At 51.2% G+C, this 15081-nt stretch overlaps 1 protein-coding gene across 1 annotated transcript; it reads right to left on the reverse strand.

Annotated features, from left to right (window-relative positions):
• Positions 1–7515: 7515 nt before the first annotated feature.
• Positions 7516–12400, reverse strand: LOC125542864 (formin-like protein 14). The gene is made up of 4 exons (XM_048706090.1): positions 10886–12400; positions 10651–10814; positions 8755–8999; positions 7516–8524 (listed from the first exon to the last, which is right to left on the reverse strand). Exons 1-4 carry the CDS (start codon positions 12268–12270, stop codon positions 7766–7768), a joined length of 2553 nt encoding a protein of 850 aa, XP_048562047.1. The 5' UTR covers positions 12271–12400; the 3' UTR covers positions 7516–7765.
• Between the last annotated feature and the right edge of the window lie 2681 nt (positions 12401–15081).

Raw genomic sequence — 15081 nt, forward strand, 5'->3', positions numbered from 1 at the left:
AGGACTGAGCTGAAGTCAAATTTCACCCTACCGCCAGAGGATAATCCAGAGAACCCAGTTAAAGAGAAATTAATCAAGTCTTTTGCTCTTAAGAGGATGGCAGAACTATTCGGGAGGTGGAAGAAAGAGCTGAATAAGTTTGTCGAAAATAATGAGACACCAGAATTCAAGGGCAGATATGAGAAGATCAGAGATCACTGGCCCGCATTTGTGGCCCACAAGACATCGGAAAAGAGTAAGAAGATGTCGGCGACAAACAAGCAAAATGCTGCGAAGAAGATGCTTCACCATCGCACAGGGTCAGGTGACTACCTCGTAGCCCGGTCTAAGTGGGCCAAGACTGAGAATGATCTGGTTGATAAAGGGATCGAACCAGAGACAATTAGCTGGCCAGACCGTTGCCGGACTTGGTTCTTCGGGGCTGGCGGAACCTTGGACCCTGTAACAGGGAAGTGCATTTGGACGAATGATCAAATGGACATACCAGTCAGGAAGCTTAAGCAGTATATCGAAGCAGCGCAGCAAGGGAAGTTCTTTCCAGACAGAGAGAACGACGAGCTCACAATGGCCCTCGGGAATCCTGAGCACCCTGGACGGACACGAGGCACGCCAGGCTCCATTCCGTGGAAGGTTGGGTTTCCGGATGCAGGCGGTTACAAATCCCATGAGAGGAGGAAAAAAGTGCAGCAGACCCAAATGCAGGCGCTGCAAGCAAGGGTAGACGCGATAGAGGAACGAGAAGCAAATCGCAGCAAACGTACTGCCGAAGCCTCCCCCGAAGCTACCCCGCCATCTCAGCGCAGAAGCAGCGTGGCTTCCACCGAGCTGCTTCAGCCGGAGCATGCCTTGATGGCTCCTGCCAGCTATCCCGTGGATGCTATCACGGAGTCTCAAAATTGCCACCTTATGACGCAATGGATGAATTTGAAGGTCAAGGCGGCTGTTGGCTCTGTTTATCCTACTGAACCCGGCGCAACTTTTCACTGCCGGCCGATTCCAGAAGGATATGCTAGGGTGATGGTGGATGAAATAACGGAGGGATTTGAGGACCACCAGCTTGACCACCCTACCGGTGAAGGGGAGACTCAGCTGGGGTCTGCTCTGAAGACTCCATGCCTATGGCGGAAGGAGCTCATCAACCTTCCGAACTGGACGCCTCCGCCTCCTCCTCCTCCTCCGGCAAGTCAGAGCACTCCGCCTCCTCCACCGCCTCCTCCTCCAGCGAGTGACGATCAGGGCCCTCGGCCGGCTCCTTCTCCGGCGTGTGGCGGCACTCCACCTCCTTCTCCGCCTGCGCCGACGCGCCCGAGCAGCCAGCCTCCTGCTTCTCCGCCTCATCAGCAAGGGCGCAAGAGACCTGCCGCCGCTCCAGCTGCTCCGGCGCGTCGTAGTCCTTCTCCTCCGCCTCGTAAGCAAGTAAAGAAGACAACCGCTCCATCTGCTCGGTCGGTGTCTAGCAGTACAACCAGAGGTGGGAGAACATACAGATTCGGTCCTTCTCTGAAGACTCCAGAGAAGTTACCATATGAGAGGACCCCAGAGGAGAACGCCGAGATCGCGCGAACCGAAGTGGATGACTGGTTTCAAGGGTTGAGAGCAAAGAGACATCCACCTCCGGAGGAGAAGGTAGATCCGGTGAAAGTGAAGCGCACTCTGGCTGCCCTGGCAAAACCACCCAAGTCTCCGCCGAAAGGCAACTATGAGCGCATTATTGCAAAGACATGGGCCGAAGCGGAGCGGTCGGGAAGTACAGTCAGTGATCAAAGGCTGAAAGAACGACGAGCAGCTGGGAAACAAATTGCCCAGCTCGGCGAACAAGCGAAGCAATCGTGCCCCCCCCCCTCAAGGTGCCTAGCGACATCGCCGATCCGAGGATGGTGCCCGGTTATGGCAATGTTGACGATTACCTCCCGACGATGTACATTATGACCCCATGGAGGTGCAGATACACAGATACGAGTACGGGAAGCCTCTCGTCAAAGATGAAAAATCTTTAACAACGATGATGCGAAGATTACATGATTGGTACTTGAAAATCTGCAGAGAGTCTCAGGGGAGAAGTACTTTGTATGCGAGAGTTAAACCGGAGCATGACCTCGTTGGAATTGAACTGTTGCCTATTCCATTTGAGGAGTTCTATCAGTTTTTCAATCAATTGGCCCTCGATAAAACAACGATCACCTGCTACTGTCTGTAAGTACTACTACTTCTGTCATTAAGTCTCTCTATATAGCTCATCTCTTTCATTGCATGTATTTATAATTATCCTCACTATATTATACAGAATGAAGATCGCCGAATTGAAGAAAAGACAAATCGGTGATATTGGGTTCACTAACACATATCTCATAGATGCAACTTCAAGTGATACCGAGGCCAACTTGCTACGATCATTCAAAAAAATGAAAACAAAGATATAATACTCTTTCCTTACAACTTCAAGTGAGTGTTACTGTCTTGTGCATATTTGGTTTCCCTTATATATTAGTCCAGGTTATAGTAATGTAATTGATGAGTTATGCATGCGTGTGCAGTTTTCACTATATTCTCCTAGAGATTAGGCTTGAGCAGGGAGTAGTAACCGTCTTGGACTCTAAACGAAAAGACCCCAGGAGTATGCGGACATGACTGAAATCCTCAAGAAGTAAGTTAAATCGATCATTATCCACCATATCAGCAACTTTGTTCATTTCCTGATATCAAGTAATTGTTTTCTTTGTCCGGCAGGGTTTGGAGAAAATTCACTAAAAAAGTTCCGGGACTGCTGAAGGAGCTGGAATTTAGACACCCGAGAGTAAGTACTATAGTAGCATGTTCCGCGCATCTCCTAGTGATTCAAGCGCTAGTTTCATCAATACCATTTAGCATTCTTGCTTATCAGTTTGATTGATCTCTATTTCTTGTAAAGTGGTTGTGGCAAGAAAAAGGGAATGATTTCTGTGGATACTACGTCTGCGAGTCCATCCGCCACACGACCTGTGAGCGGGGCGGGTACTCTGACGAACAATATGAAGTACGTAAATAACAACATTCACAATTTTATTTTATTACCATCATTTGTATTGAGTTTCATTCATTCATATATATATGTATTGACCCCTTCTTCAAATTAGATGTTTCGGAAGCGGGATGAACTCCTAGCACCAGCTCGCATGCGAGCAATTCAAGAGGAATTGGCGGCATTCTTTCTTGACCAAGTGATCGCTGAAGACGGAGAATACTATGTGGACCATGAGTCCGTATGATTATATTTGTAAGAGATAATTAGTGTATATATGTAGCCGGTAGTGTCGGATAGATATACGAGAACTTGTTGTTCGACCAATCTCTCGGAGAAGGAGAGGTGGTCGATATCACTTCTCTCTGTATGCATATATGTTCATGACGATCTTCTGTTTCCTTCGTTTGCTTACTAGCTAACTAGCGTGTCTAGTCCTCTCTATACGTATGTATAGTACGTAGCGTCGACCAAGCACGGACGTAAGAGAGGACACTTCTCTCTGTTAATTATAGCTAGCTAACACAATATATGAAACACCTAAATTAACCCCCCAAAACCCCCAACCCCCCCCCTCCCTTTCAAAAAAAACAAAAACCCCAGCCACAGAAATGCTGACGCGTGGATGCCTATTGGTCCCGGTTGGTGCCACCAACCGGGACCAAAGGGTCTCCTGCCTGGGCTCTGCGCACTGCCCACGTGGAGGCCCATCAGTCCCGGTTCTGGATTGAACCGGGACTAAAGGTACAGGGCATTAGTACCGACACTTTAGTCCCGGTTCAGGAACCGGGACTAAAGGCCCTTACGAACCGGGACTATAGGCCCTTTTTTTACCAGTGCTCACCGCCTGAGCACACACGGGCGCTCACGCACACGCCTCCCATGGAGCCAGAGTCAGAGAAGTAGCATGGACCGGCATCCTCCGTGAGTGGGCTAGCGCGCCGCCCATCGCGCTGGGCGCCTCGCCGGAGCAAGAGGAGGCCTACCTGGAGCACTGGGGACAGCTCCACCTGTCCGAGGAGCGCGCCGACAGCGAGCGCTGGATGCAAGAGTGCCGGGAGCAGGAGAATGACAAGCGCGTGCCGCACAACAATGTCGCCGGTGGGGCAGATGTTGTAGGAGTCGGTTCGAGTGGCGTGGGAGACCGCATTCCCATGGGTTGGGCCGCCGCCAGCCTTCGTCGACCTCACCGGGGACGACGACAACGATGGCGACACCTAGGGCAGCGTGCTTTGTCGTTGGGAGGCGCATTTATTTAGTTTTTAATGTTTTATTAATGTTTAAGTGGACCTTTTGCCACGGTTGACTGGCGATTTAATGTTTACTTATATTTAATTCGAAGGCATGCTTTCAAAATCGTTTTCTTAAATGGATGCGGAAAACAATGCGTCGGGCACTGTTGGACGACGCTGTCGACCCAAACAATAAAACGGACAATTAAGTCAAAAAATTAGTTTTACTTTCGCTTCTACTAATACGTTGCCACATAGTAATCATTGGCTAGAAAGCCAGCTTTGGCAGGGTCCACCATTTGACCAAAGCCCACGATCAAACAAAGGGCTCCATTTCATGTGAGCTTAGTAATACAAAAAAGCAGACAATCGAGTCAAAAAGATTAGTTTTACTTTTGCTTCTACTAATACGTTGCCACGTGGTACTCATTGGTTAGAAAACCATCTTTGGCGGGGTCCGCCATTTGACCAAAGTCCACCATCAACCAGAGTGCTTCATTTCATGGGAGCTTAGTAATTGTGGAGATACTGTCGGTGGAAAGGTGAGCTTAGTAATTGCGCGGCTGCCCAGTCTTTTTTACCGCGTCCGTGCTGTTGTAAAGAAAAAGAAAAACATCTCATCTTTGGTCGGCAGACACGGTAAAAAAAAAGCACGAGCCTCGATTTAAGGAGCCAAACCCACAAGCCAGTGAAAAGTTCGGTGGAGAGGGGAAAGAGCATCCGCCCTTCAATCGTCCTACTGTGTGCGTGCGTGGATGTATTTTCAACGAAAGCCGCAGCTCCTTCCCTTTCCCACTCCACTCCGTGGTCGATCTCTATCACCTGCGGCCGAGCTGCAGAGAGAGCGAGGCCTACCTCTTCCCACTCCACTTCTTGTAGCGCCAGTTTCATTTTTTGCTGTATCTCCAACATCGCTTCACAAAACATTTTTTAACAAAAAAATCCATGACAGCGTGCACTGATGCGGTCTCAATGTGCTTGGTTTTCCTTAGAAAACAATTCCGGTATTTTAGCATGTGCTAATGCAAACCATGCAACACGAGGGAAGCCCAATCATTCGGACTGTCCGGCACCCTCGGTATCTCCATCATATGTGAGGTGGATCTGAGGCCGCCCACACACGTTTATCACATCGGACCAGCACACTTTGACCCCATAAAATTCCCTTCATGTACCCATATTGATTCAAATCTCTACCCATTTGTCCACTTCCATTTTCGCTTCAGCCTCCCCCCACCCCTCCTCTCCGGCCATCTTCAGCATGACTAGCGGCGGATACGATACCGGTCGTTCTGGATCCGTCGACAGGGAGCTAACCGCCAGCACAGACGGGGAGCTGGTAGATGTCTGGCTCGCCGTGCCATGGATCCACCGGTCAGGCATCTTCTTTCGCCACTCCTATTTCAATGCAGCGATGACGCCTCATTCCTTCTTGTAGGCATCACCAAAGAGATCAGCAACCCTCGTGCCTTTCTGATCTTTTTTGCAGGTGAAGACCTAGACCCACCTTGTCGGGTTAGCAAGAGGGCATCGTTAACGGCCTTACTCCATTGGACGCATTGTTTTGAAGAGAGGCTCTTTGCGGTGGTACACTTGGTGGCGCGTCCATCCGAGGTTGTCAGTTGGTGGCAATGGAGGAAAATATGATGAATATCATCCAATATAATTGTACATCACTGATCTAATGTCTACGCTTTCCATGTATTAATCTTTCCTAAGTTACTTTTGTTGTTGCTGCTGCTGTTAGAATCGCTATAAAATTGCTTCTATTATTGTTACCGTTACTATTGCTACTGTTACCACTATTATCAAACTATCATACTACTGAGGTACTAAACACTTTTATGCAGATATTTAGTTCTCCATGTGTGGTTGAATTGACAACTCAACTGCCAATACTTACAAATATTCTTTGGCTCCCCTTCTGTCGAATCAATAAATTTGGTTGAAATACTACCCTCGAAGATTGTCGTGATCCCCTATACTTGTGGGTTATCACACACTCACCCACTCATCAACACAAGCAAATGGCGGAGTTATGTGCTGGGCTGGGGGGCAGTGCCCCCCCCCCCCCTCCCCCTCCCGTAGACCTGGGGAAATCCCTGAAGAATCTTTTTTGAAGGGCTTAGATTAGGATAAATTAGTGTTTGCTTTCCCCACCTGCAACTCTATTGTACTTTATCTTGGAAATATCCGTGGCAAGTTGAAGCACCACGGGTGTATTTACCTCGTGAAAATACTAAAATTGTCATGATCTATAAACTAAATTTGCCATGATGAATTACTAAAAATAGTCATGATCCATGAATTAAATTTTTTGTGGTTAATTACTAAAAATTGCCCTGGTCAATTAAAAAATTTGCCGTGGAAAGTAGTTGAAATACAATGGTAGATTTAAATCTAGAAGTAATAATAGATGAAACATATCATGGCATATTTAGTGTAAACACTATGGCAACTTCAGTGTAAACATTATGACAACTTCAGTGTAATATCATGGCGACTTCTAGCCAACAAAAAAGTCACTGAAACATATTAATGTAGGATCTAGTTTTGAAGATCTCTTCAAGACGAATTTAATGATGAAAACAGATTTTTTTATCGGATTTTTTGTTTAAGAGATAAAACATTTTGAAGTCCGAAAAAACAACAAGATTCCACTTATGTCATCTGTTTGATGTGGCAAAATGGATGGTAATGAAAGCGTTTGGATCATGTTGCTTCATGCCACGCGTGTGGCATTTATCATTTGGGCTTTTGATTGGCATTCATAATATGTAAGGAAACATGATGGTATATTCTACTCTTGGGATGACAGTCATGGTGAAATCATTTGCAAACCAGTTTTGGGGGGGCTTGTGCTAACCATCTATACCTAAATAAAATGGTGCATATGGTATGTTAATTTGAGGGCGAATCCAGCATGGTTTTGACTAGCTATGATGTGTCCAAAGCCTGAGCCATTGTTGTCGCAACTTGAACAATGTAGTAGTGTTGTAACAATGTAGAACAAGATGATCCACCAGGAGATGGACTTGGTTAGCTCAAGAGCCAGAGGCTAAGGCACACCACCGCGGCGGCGGCTAGGGATAGGTTGGGATGGTGCGGTGCTCGCCGGAGAAGCGACGAGCACCCCCCCCCCCCCCCCCCCCCCCCCCCCCCCCCCCCCCCCCCCCCTAGCTCAGTGGAAGAACTGTGGTGGAAGGGCAAGGACGCTACATGGATGAAAAAGAAAAGGTAGTAATTCCATGTGTAACTGAACAATGCTATCTTACCCAAGAGAAAAAACAGACAGTGGTACCACACAGCATAGCCATAGTAATTTTATGTTCCATTGTAGCTAACCTGACATGCTGATGGATAAACTTACCAGTGTTCTTTATACAACATACTACTGCACTATATAGAGAGGTTTAATATTGTTCTGGTCTACACTAGGAAACATAAGATAACAGTTCTGGAGACAACTTCATCATACTATATGTTCCACCAAAATAGATGCTCATAACAGTTTCCAGACAGAACCATCGCCGGCTCAGGGCGTCGTCCCCATGGGCGGCGCGCCAGCAGCCACCCAGCTCACCGGCGTCGAGCCGACGCGGTCGCCCTGGACCTCCCCGGCCTCCCTGCAGATCCGGTCGAGCATGGCCACGAACTCCCTGACGCCCGCGAAGACCCTGAACAAGCGAGCCTCGCCGTCGCCCACCTCGTCTCCGCCGTGGAAGTACTCCGCCACCTCCCTCACCGACGACAGGCACACGCTCTCCTGCCCCTGGAGCCTGACGATCTCCTCCTCGGCCTGCCGCAGGAACGCGCTCATCGCGTTGTGGAACCGCCGGGCGCTCTCGGCCGAGGCCGCCATGCCGTTGAGCCTCAGCACGTCGTGGACCTTCCCTAGGCCGACGCCGAGCTCCGACACGCTCCGGCTGAGGCCCGTCATGTCGACCGACGCCGCCTTCTTGGTGCTGGTCAGCTCGGCGGCGAGCTTCGAGACCACCTGGAGGCCGTGCTTCCGGCAGTCGACGTCGCACGGCGGACTTGTGCTCGCGTCCGTCTTGCATGCTGGGTTCAGATTGCTGTGTCCTTCCGGTTTCATGATTTCCTGGACGACGAACTGCAGGAGCGCCGCCTTGCCGTCGGCGCCTTTGACGTCGACTATCTTCAGGAGCGTGTTGGGCTCCAGGGCATGTGAGCTTGGAGAGCCTGTGTTGATGCTCATCATGTTGCCAAAGTTGAGGACGGCCCCAAGAACCTTGTGGAATAGCCTGCTGCTCCTCAGCTCCTCGCAAGCTGCCTGGATGAACAAAATGTAGAAAAATAAACTACAATGGATGATAAAATCATGGCTGATTCTACATAATTTGCACAGGTCTAACTAGCCATGCAACACAAGCAATAGAAGATTCTACACTTGAAGGACTGAAGCAGATATGTAGCCAGCAAGTCTGTGTTCCTTTCCAAACAAGCTGATGAAACACATTTGTAAAGTAGGGCAAATCATCTAATCTCCCCTTCAAACTTTACCTCGAGAGTAGCGTAGGACATCCTCAGCTGATTGACCTCCAGATAAAAGTTGGAAACATAGAGCATAGCATCCACTCTCTTGAATGCAAATGGCACATCCAGTATCGTCTTCAGAAAAGCATCGACCGCGCAAAGCTTGGCAGGTGGGTCATCCTTGAAATATCTGAGCTTAAGCTCTTCCTCATTGGTGAGAACCAACTGAGCGAGCATCCGCAGGGCTTCCACTCCCAAACCATGTGCATTGCCTGTACCAGACAAAAAAAAAACTAGAGTTAATAACAAGAACGTAGCATAGAAGAGTGAGAAAAGCAGAAATTAATTAACTGTAATAACCAATTAGATGGACGTAATGCAAAAGATTCAGAGCGCCTTCAATGGAATGGCTACTGTAAACAGAAAAAATGTGGAAATGTCCATGGAGAATTTCAAACACAGTCACCAATAAAACATGATAGCACTAGAAAGATTGTCCAGTACTAAAAGGCTTCGCAAGCTTTTCTATAATAAAGAAAATGCTGCTTCATGTGAAACAGTGGGACATATACACGACTTCATGTTGCTGATGTCTCGTAAAAGAGTATTTGAAAACACACCCAAAAAAAAGCATAGCCTGTCCCAGTCGAGTGGCAAGACACGGATGAATTTGTGTGGCAATAAACAGATTGATCGACCCTGCTTCACAGTCTCCACAACATGTAGGCACCCAGAACACGTTCTGAGATAAGCAGATGCTTAGTTCAGATTAATGTCTGAACCCAACATCTATGTGTACAGTAACACTTGACCTTGGCTTAAACTGTTTTAAGTTACTAGTACTTGTCAATGTGAAAGCATCGGCCTAACTAAGTGCAGGCCAATCCATCATAGCCTGATAACACCATCATATCAAGTACTCCTTCCGTCCGGAATTAGTTGACGCTCAAGCGGATGTATCTAGACATCCGGGACAGAGGAAGTATTTGATAAACACAAACAAAACAGAGTCTGTCCAAGTCCAGTGATAGGACACGATGAAGCTGTGTGGCGATGACACACAGGTCGATCAACCCTGCTATCAACGGCATTTGTGTCTTGAGATTAGGTTCAGAATAAAATCTGATCCCAGTGCCCATAAAGAGGTTTCTCTTTTTTCTTCTGAAAGCAGAATATGCATAATGCATTTAACTGAAAGAATGCTATGCAGCTTTCTACTTAATAATGCACCATGTACAGCACCACTTGATCTTGTCTTAAAACATTTTAAGTTACTAGTACTTGTCAACATAAAAGCATCAGCCAAACAAAATGCAGGCTAATTCACCATAGCCTGATAACACCGGGAAAAAACGCGCTTCCAAGAAGATATCATCATATCAAGTGTTTGGACACGATGAAGCTGTGTGGCGACGACCCACGGGTTGATCAACCCTGCTATGCACAGCATGCAAGTCAAGAGATTAGCAGATGACTGGTTCATAACAAAATCAGATCCCAAGCCCATAAAGAGGCTTCTCTCTTTTCTTCTGAAAGCAGCATATGCATCAAACTGAAACAATGCCATGCAACTTTCTACTTAATAATGCACCATGTGCTGCTGCAAATGTGACCACCAGCACATTCAGCTCCATGTGCATATTCAGGGAACAAAACATGCACTCAACTGAAAGAATGTTATGCAACCTTTTCACTGTCAACACAGTGTTAAGTGGACAATATAAAGCCCACAAGCTCGTCATCATTGACAATGCACCATGTACTTCTCCAGATATGATCATGTGATCACCAGCACATTCAACCCCTAGGTCCCCCCACAAGTGCACACCAGCTCCATTTCATTGGTGAAAGATTGCACTTTTGGCAACATCAGAATTTTTCAGGAGTAGATAGATAAGCCAAGCAGAAGAAGCCATGCAGTACCTTCCAAGAGCGCATCACGCACTTGCTCCTCGGAGAAACCCATTGCACCCAGCACCGTGCCGATGCCGTGGCACCGCGGCGCGCCGAGCAGGCACACCTCCCTCGCAGCGGCGGCGGCCGCCGCCGAGTTGTTCAGGTAGAGCTGGATCATCTCGTCCTTCATGCTACACAACACAATGGCAGGCAGTCAGATTCAGACATTCAGATAAGATAGCGGAGGCTAGTGGATGCTTACTGCAGAGATCCGGGCTTGAGCTTGTCGGAGTGCAGGGGCCGGGACTTGTGCATCGCCGCCGCGTTGGTGGAGGAGGAGTCGCCGTCGTCGTCGGAGGGGGGAGCGGCTTGTGCCGGCGGGACGGGCACGAAGGGGTTCCAGGATTGAGTTGGTGGTGGTGGCGGCGGCGGCCTGCGTTTGGGGGGAGACGGGTTGGGGGCCCGGCCGCGGGGCTGCGGGATGGACGGCGGGCGGATGTGGACGGGGCTGGAGCCGAGCGTGGGTGAGGAGGCCGAGGGGGAGGAGGGCGAGAGGGACGAGGACGAGGCGTCACCGGCGGCGAGTGCGGCCGCGCGGGGCACGGTGCTGGGGTCGGACGCGGAGCTGCGCGAGCCGAACTCGCCGGAGGGCGGGCCGACGCGGGGCAGCGGCGGGAGCGGGCGGAGCTCGGGCGAGCCGGGGCGGGGGTGCGAGGGGGGCGGGGCAGTGCCCGGCGGCGGGGTGGCGAGCGTGCCGAGGTAGAGGAACTCGGTGCTGGGGTTGGAGGAGGAGGTGGGCATCGGCGGCGGCTTGAGCCGGCGCCCCTCCTCGTCGCCGTCCTCCTCCTCCTCGTCGCCACCCCGCCGCGCCGTCGTCCCGGATGAGGAGGCCGCCCCGTTGGCGGCGTCGGATGCGCGGCGGTGGCCGGAGGGCCGGCGGAGGCGGCGGAAGAGGTGGAGCGAGAGGAGCGCGGAGAGGAGCAGCAGGCAGAGCGAGAGGAAGGCGAGCAGCAGCGCCTGCAGCACCGGGAAGCGCGGGCTGCCGTTGTGGTTGCTGCTGCTCCCGCTCCCTGCGTTGGGGGCGACGAGGGTGGAGATGTTGGCCGGGAAGGTGCGGGACGCGTCGCCGTCGCCGGAGGGCTGGGTTTGGTCGGCGGCGGTGGAGGGGGGAGGGGGCGGCGGGGAGAAGGAGGGGAAGAATGGGTAGTTGGTGAAGGGGTACTCGCTGACCGGCGTGGGGACTACCGGGGCGGTGGACGTGGAGGAGAACCTCGGCGTCGGCGGCGACGGTGCAAGATTCGGATTCGAGTTCGGGGGCGGCGCCGATGCGGGAGGGGGAAGAGATGGGGTCTGCGGCGACGGCGGCGATGTGGAGATTGGCGGTGTGCGGTGGTGCCTTCCCCGAGGTGGGGGCGGAGGGAGGGGCTGTGGTGGGAGTGGGGGTGCTGGTGGTTGTGGTGGAGTGGAGGGAGGACCCGGCGCCGGCGGGGTGTGGCGGTGGTGGCGGTGAGGAGGTGGGGGTGGAGCAGGGGAGATGGTGGGCTGGGTCTGGAGGAGGCGGCGGGTTGTGTGGGCGTGGGGGGCGGCGAGCGGGAGGAGGGTGAGGAGGAGGAGGAAGAGGAGGAGTGGAGGCGTGGGCGGCGGCATTGGTGGGTCGGCTGGCTCCTCCGCCGGCCGCCGGTGAGCTGCTGCTAAGCGTGGGTTTAGTGGAGGTTTGGGTTGGGAGAGGGAGCTCGGTGAGCAGAGCAGCCACTGAGAGTCCCACGCTGACGCTCACGCACCCGTGTGGGTTGTCGTGCCGCTTTGTGCTGTGTGGGTGAGGGAATCCTGGCTGCGTGTTGGGCTCAGCCGGAACCAGCTCGGTCGTGTCATCCATCGTGTGTGGCAGAGCAGAGCGTAGAGGAGTGAGGACTCTGGTCTCCTGTCACTGCATGATTTGATTGTGTCAAGTCAAAATTTTAAAACTTTGATCAGGTCTATTTATAAAACTGTTTACAACTGCAATACCAACTACTCACTCCGTTCATATTAGATGTATGTAAGTCTTCGTACAGATTTTATTATGAACTACATACGAAGCAAAATAAGTGAATCTACGCTCTAAAATATATATCTATATACATTCATATATATATTTTATAGCGAAATTTCTAAAAAGATTTATATTTAGAAATGAAGGGAGTAGTATATACTACGGCAACTCCAACTCCAGACACGGTCCACGCGTCTCTGTTTGGATCGAAATCGAAGGGAAACGACCGGCACAAATCCAAAATCCGTCCACTCGTTGTCCGTCTCAACACATTCCCAATCATACTTGTGCCGGATTTCCGTCCACACCGGCACGAGGCGGGCGCGTTGCGCATCCGCTCGGTGGCCGCCTCAAATTAAATGTATGTAATTTAAATGTATGTAATCCGTTCGGATTTCCGTCCTGTTGCGCATCAGCCATCCACACGGTCGTACCTCCGGCGGCGGCCGAGACAACCTTGTTCAGGCGCAGCATGGCACTCGTGGAGGAGCCGCTTCGCTTCCTCCTGCGCGGTGTCGGTGTGGAGGGCTGTCACGGCTGATGATGATGGCGCACAGGAGCCATGGCGACGGCCTTGCCCCTGCCGCATTGGCTCCTCGCCGATCTTGGCGAGCTCGCCGTCAAGGCGGGGGCGTCGCCTGGCAGCCGTCTCCGAGGTGATGAAAGAGCGGTCAATGGCCCGAGCGACGACAAGGTATGAATCGTTGCGGACCCATTCCAGCGACGCGTCCGACTTGGCGAACGCGAAGCGGCAGGCAATGTTGCACCGCTCGTGGTGCGCCTGTTGCCTCACCACCCACACCTCCTCCAGCATGACGGCCCGTCGAGCCTTAGAGACCGCCACCATCACTGTCTTTGAGGTAGTGGAGGATGCGGCCTCGCGTCATGGTGCTCGCGAGAGACAGGTAGTCCTTGACAAATTGTTCATGGCGATTGTGGAGGGTACGTAGTCTCCTCTTTCACCCGCTGAAGAAGGGACACCGCCTCCCTCTTCATGCGGTAGCGCGGCGGGGATGGCGAATTCTCCTTGACCGCACGCGGTCTAAAAGACAAATTCCTTGTTCCACGAGGATGAGCCATGGATGCTGAGGGGCTCGGAGAGCGAGGGACGGCGATGTCATGACCTGTCTGCCGGTGTGGAAAACCATATTGGCGATGCTGAGGGGCATCGCTGTCACATGGCTCATAGAGTCGCGGCCAGGTCGTGTGAAGTACGGATGACAAAAAACACGTTGGGCCATATGCGTGCGGATTGAGTGTCGGTGCCCTTAACACATTTTGAAATTTTCTTTTGAAACCAAGCACTTTGAGATAGCGTCAATGTATGTTGGCACAGAATTTTATATGCAAACGTGAAACGATGTTCAGGATACAAAAAATGACAAATGCGTTTATTTTTACAGCAATGAGACTGCGACTACACGGTGATGATGGCACGGTGGTAGGCCGTGCTATCTGCCGCAGGTGGCAGAGAGAGAGAGCGGAGTGGGAAAGGGATGGAGCTGCGGCTTCGGTTGAAAATGCATGCATGCATGCACGCACGCACACAGTAGGACGACTGACGGACGGACGGATGCTCTTTCCCCTCCCTCCCCACCGCCCTTTTCACTGGCTTTCGGGTTTGGCTCCTTGAATCGAGGCTGGTCGTGCTTTTTTTACTGTTGCCTGTCGACCAAAGATGATTTCTTTTTTCTCTTTATTTACTGCCGCAAGGACGCGGTAAAAAAGACTGCGCAACCGCGTGCCCGCCACCACCCCTAGCTAGCTAGCTCTGGCCTCTGGGTGAGGCGAGGTTTTGGCGGGAAGCGTTTTCACCTCCCTCCCTCCCGTGCCGTGCCGATCGCCTCTTCCGGCTCTGCATGCGTCACGTGATCCCAGCCCAGCCAGCCAGCCGCACGGCCGGATACATACAAGTCGGATGGATTTCCTCAAGTGATCTAAACGTTCTTATATTAGTTTACGGAGGGAGTACTAGATAAGAGAAGAGCACCACCGTCCACCAAGCGTTTACAGAGGGAGTACTGGGCTTGAAACGATGGAGTTTTTCTTTTCTTTTTGACCAAGTCCACCAAGCGGCCTTGAAACGAAATGCGGAGCTCGTCCCAAAGTGCAGAAAAAAAAACGATGCTAGCTTCGGCACCCTACTAGGGAACATGCAAGAACGGCTTCAGTCCAATTAGCACTAGTAATTGCCATTCCCAGTGAAAAAGAAAAAGAAAAATGAAAGGAAATAAATAGCTCTAGTAGGAGTACTGTACTAGTCGAACGATGGCAGACGGCGGAGGTGGCATTGTCGCAGCCAGCGGCGTAGCGCTAGATTGAGCGTGGGGACTGGAACGACCGGTCAGCGTGTCCTTGAGCCACGTGCCGCCGCCTCAAACCTTCTTTATTGAACTCTTATATTTAAATAAACGGATTTGCTATTT

The sequence above is a fragment of the Triticum urartu genome, chromosome 1 (assembly GCF_003073215.2).
Source record: "Triticum urartu cultivar G1812 chromosome 1, Tu2.1, whole genome shotgun sequence".
NCBI classification, from domain to species: Eukaryota; Viridiplantae; Streptophyta; class Magnoliopsida; order Poales; family Poaceae; genus Triticum; species Triticum urartu.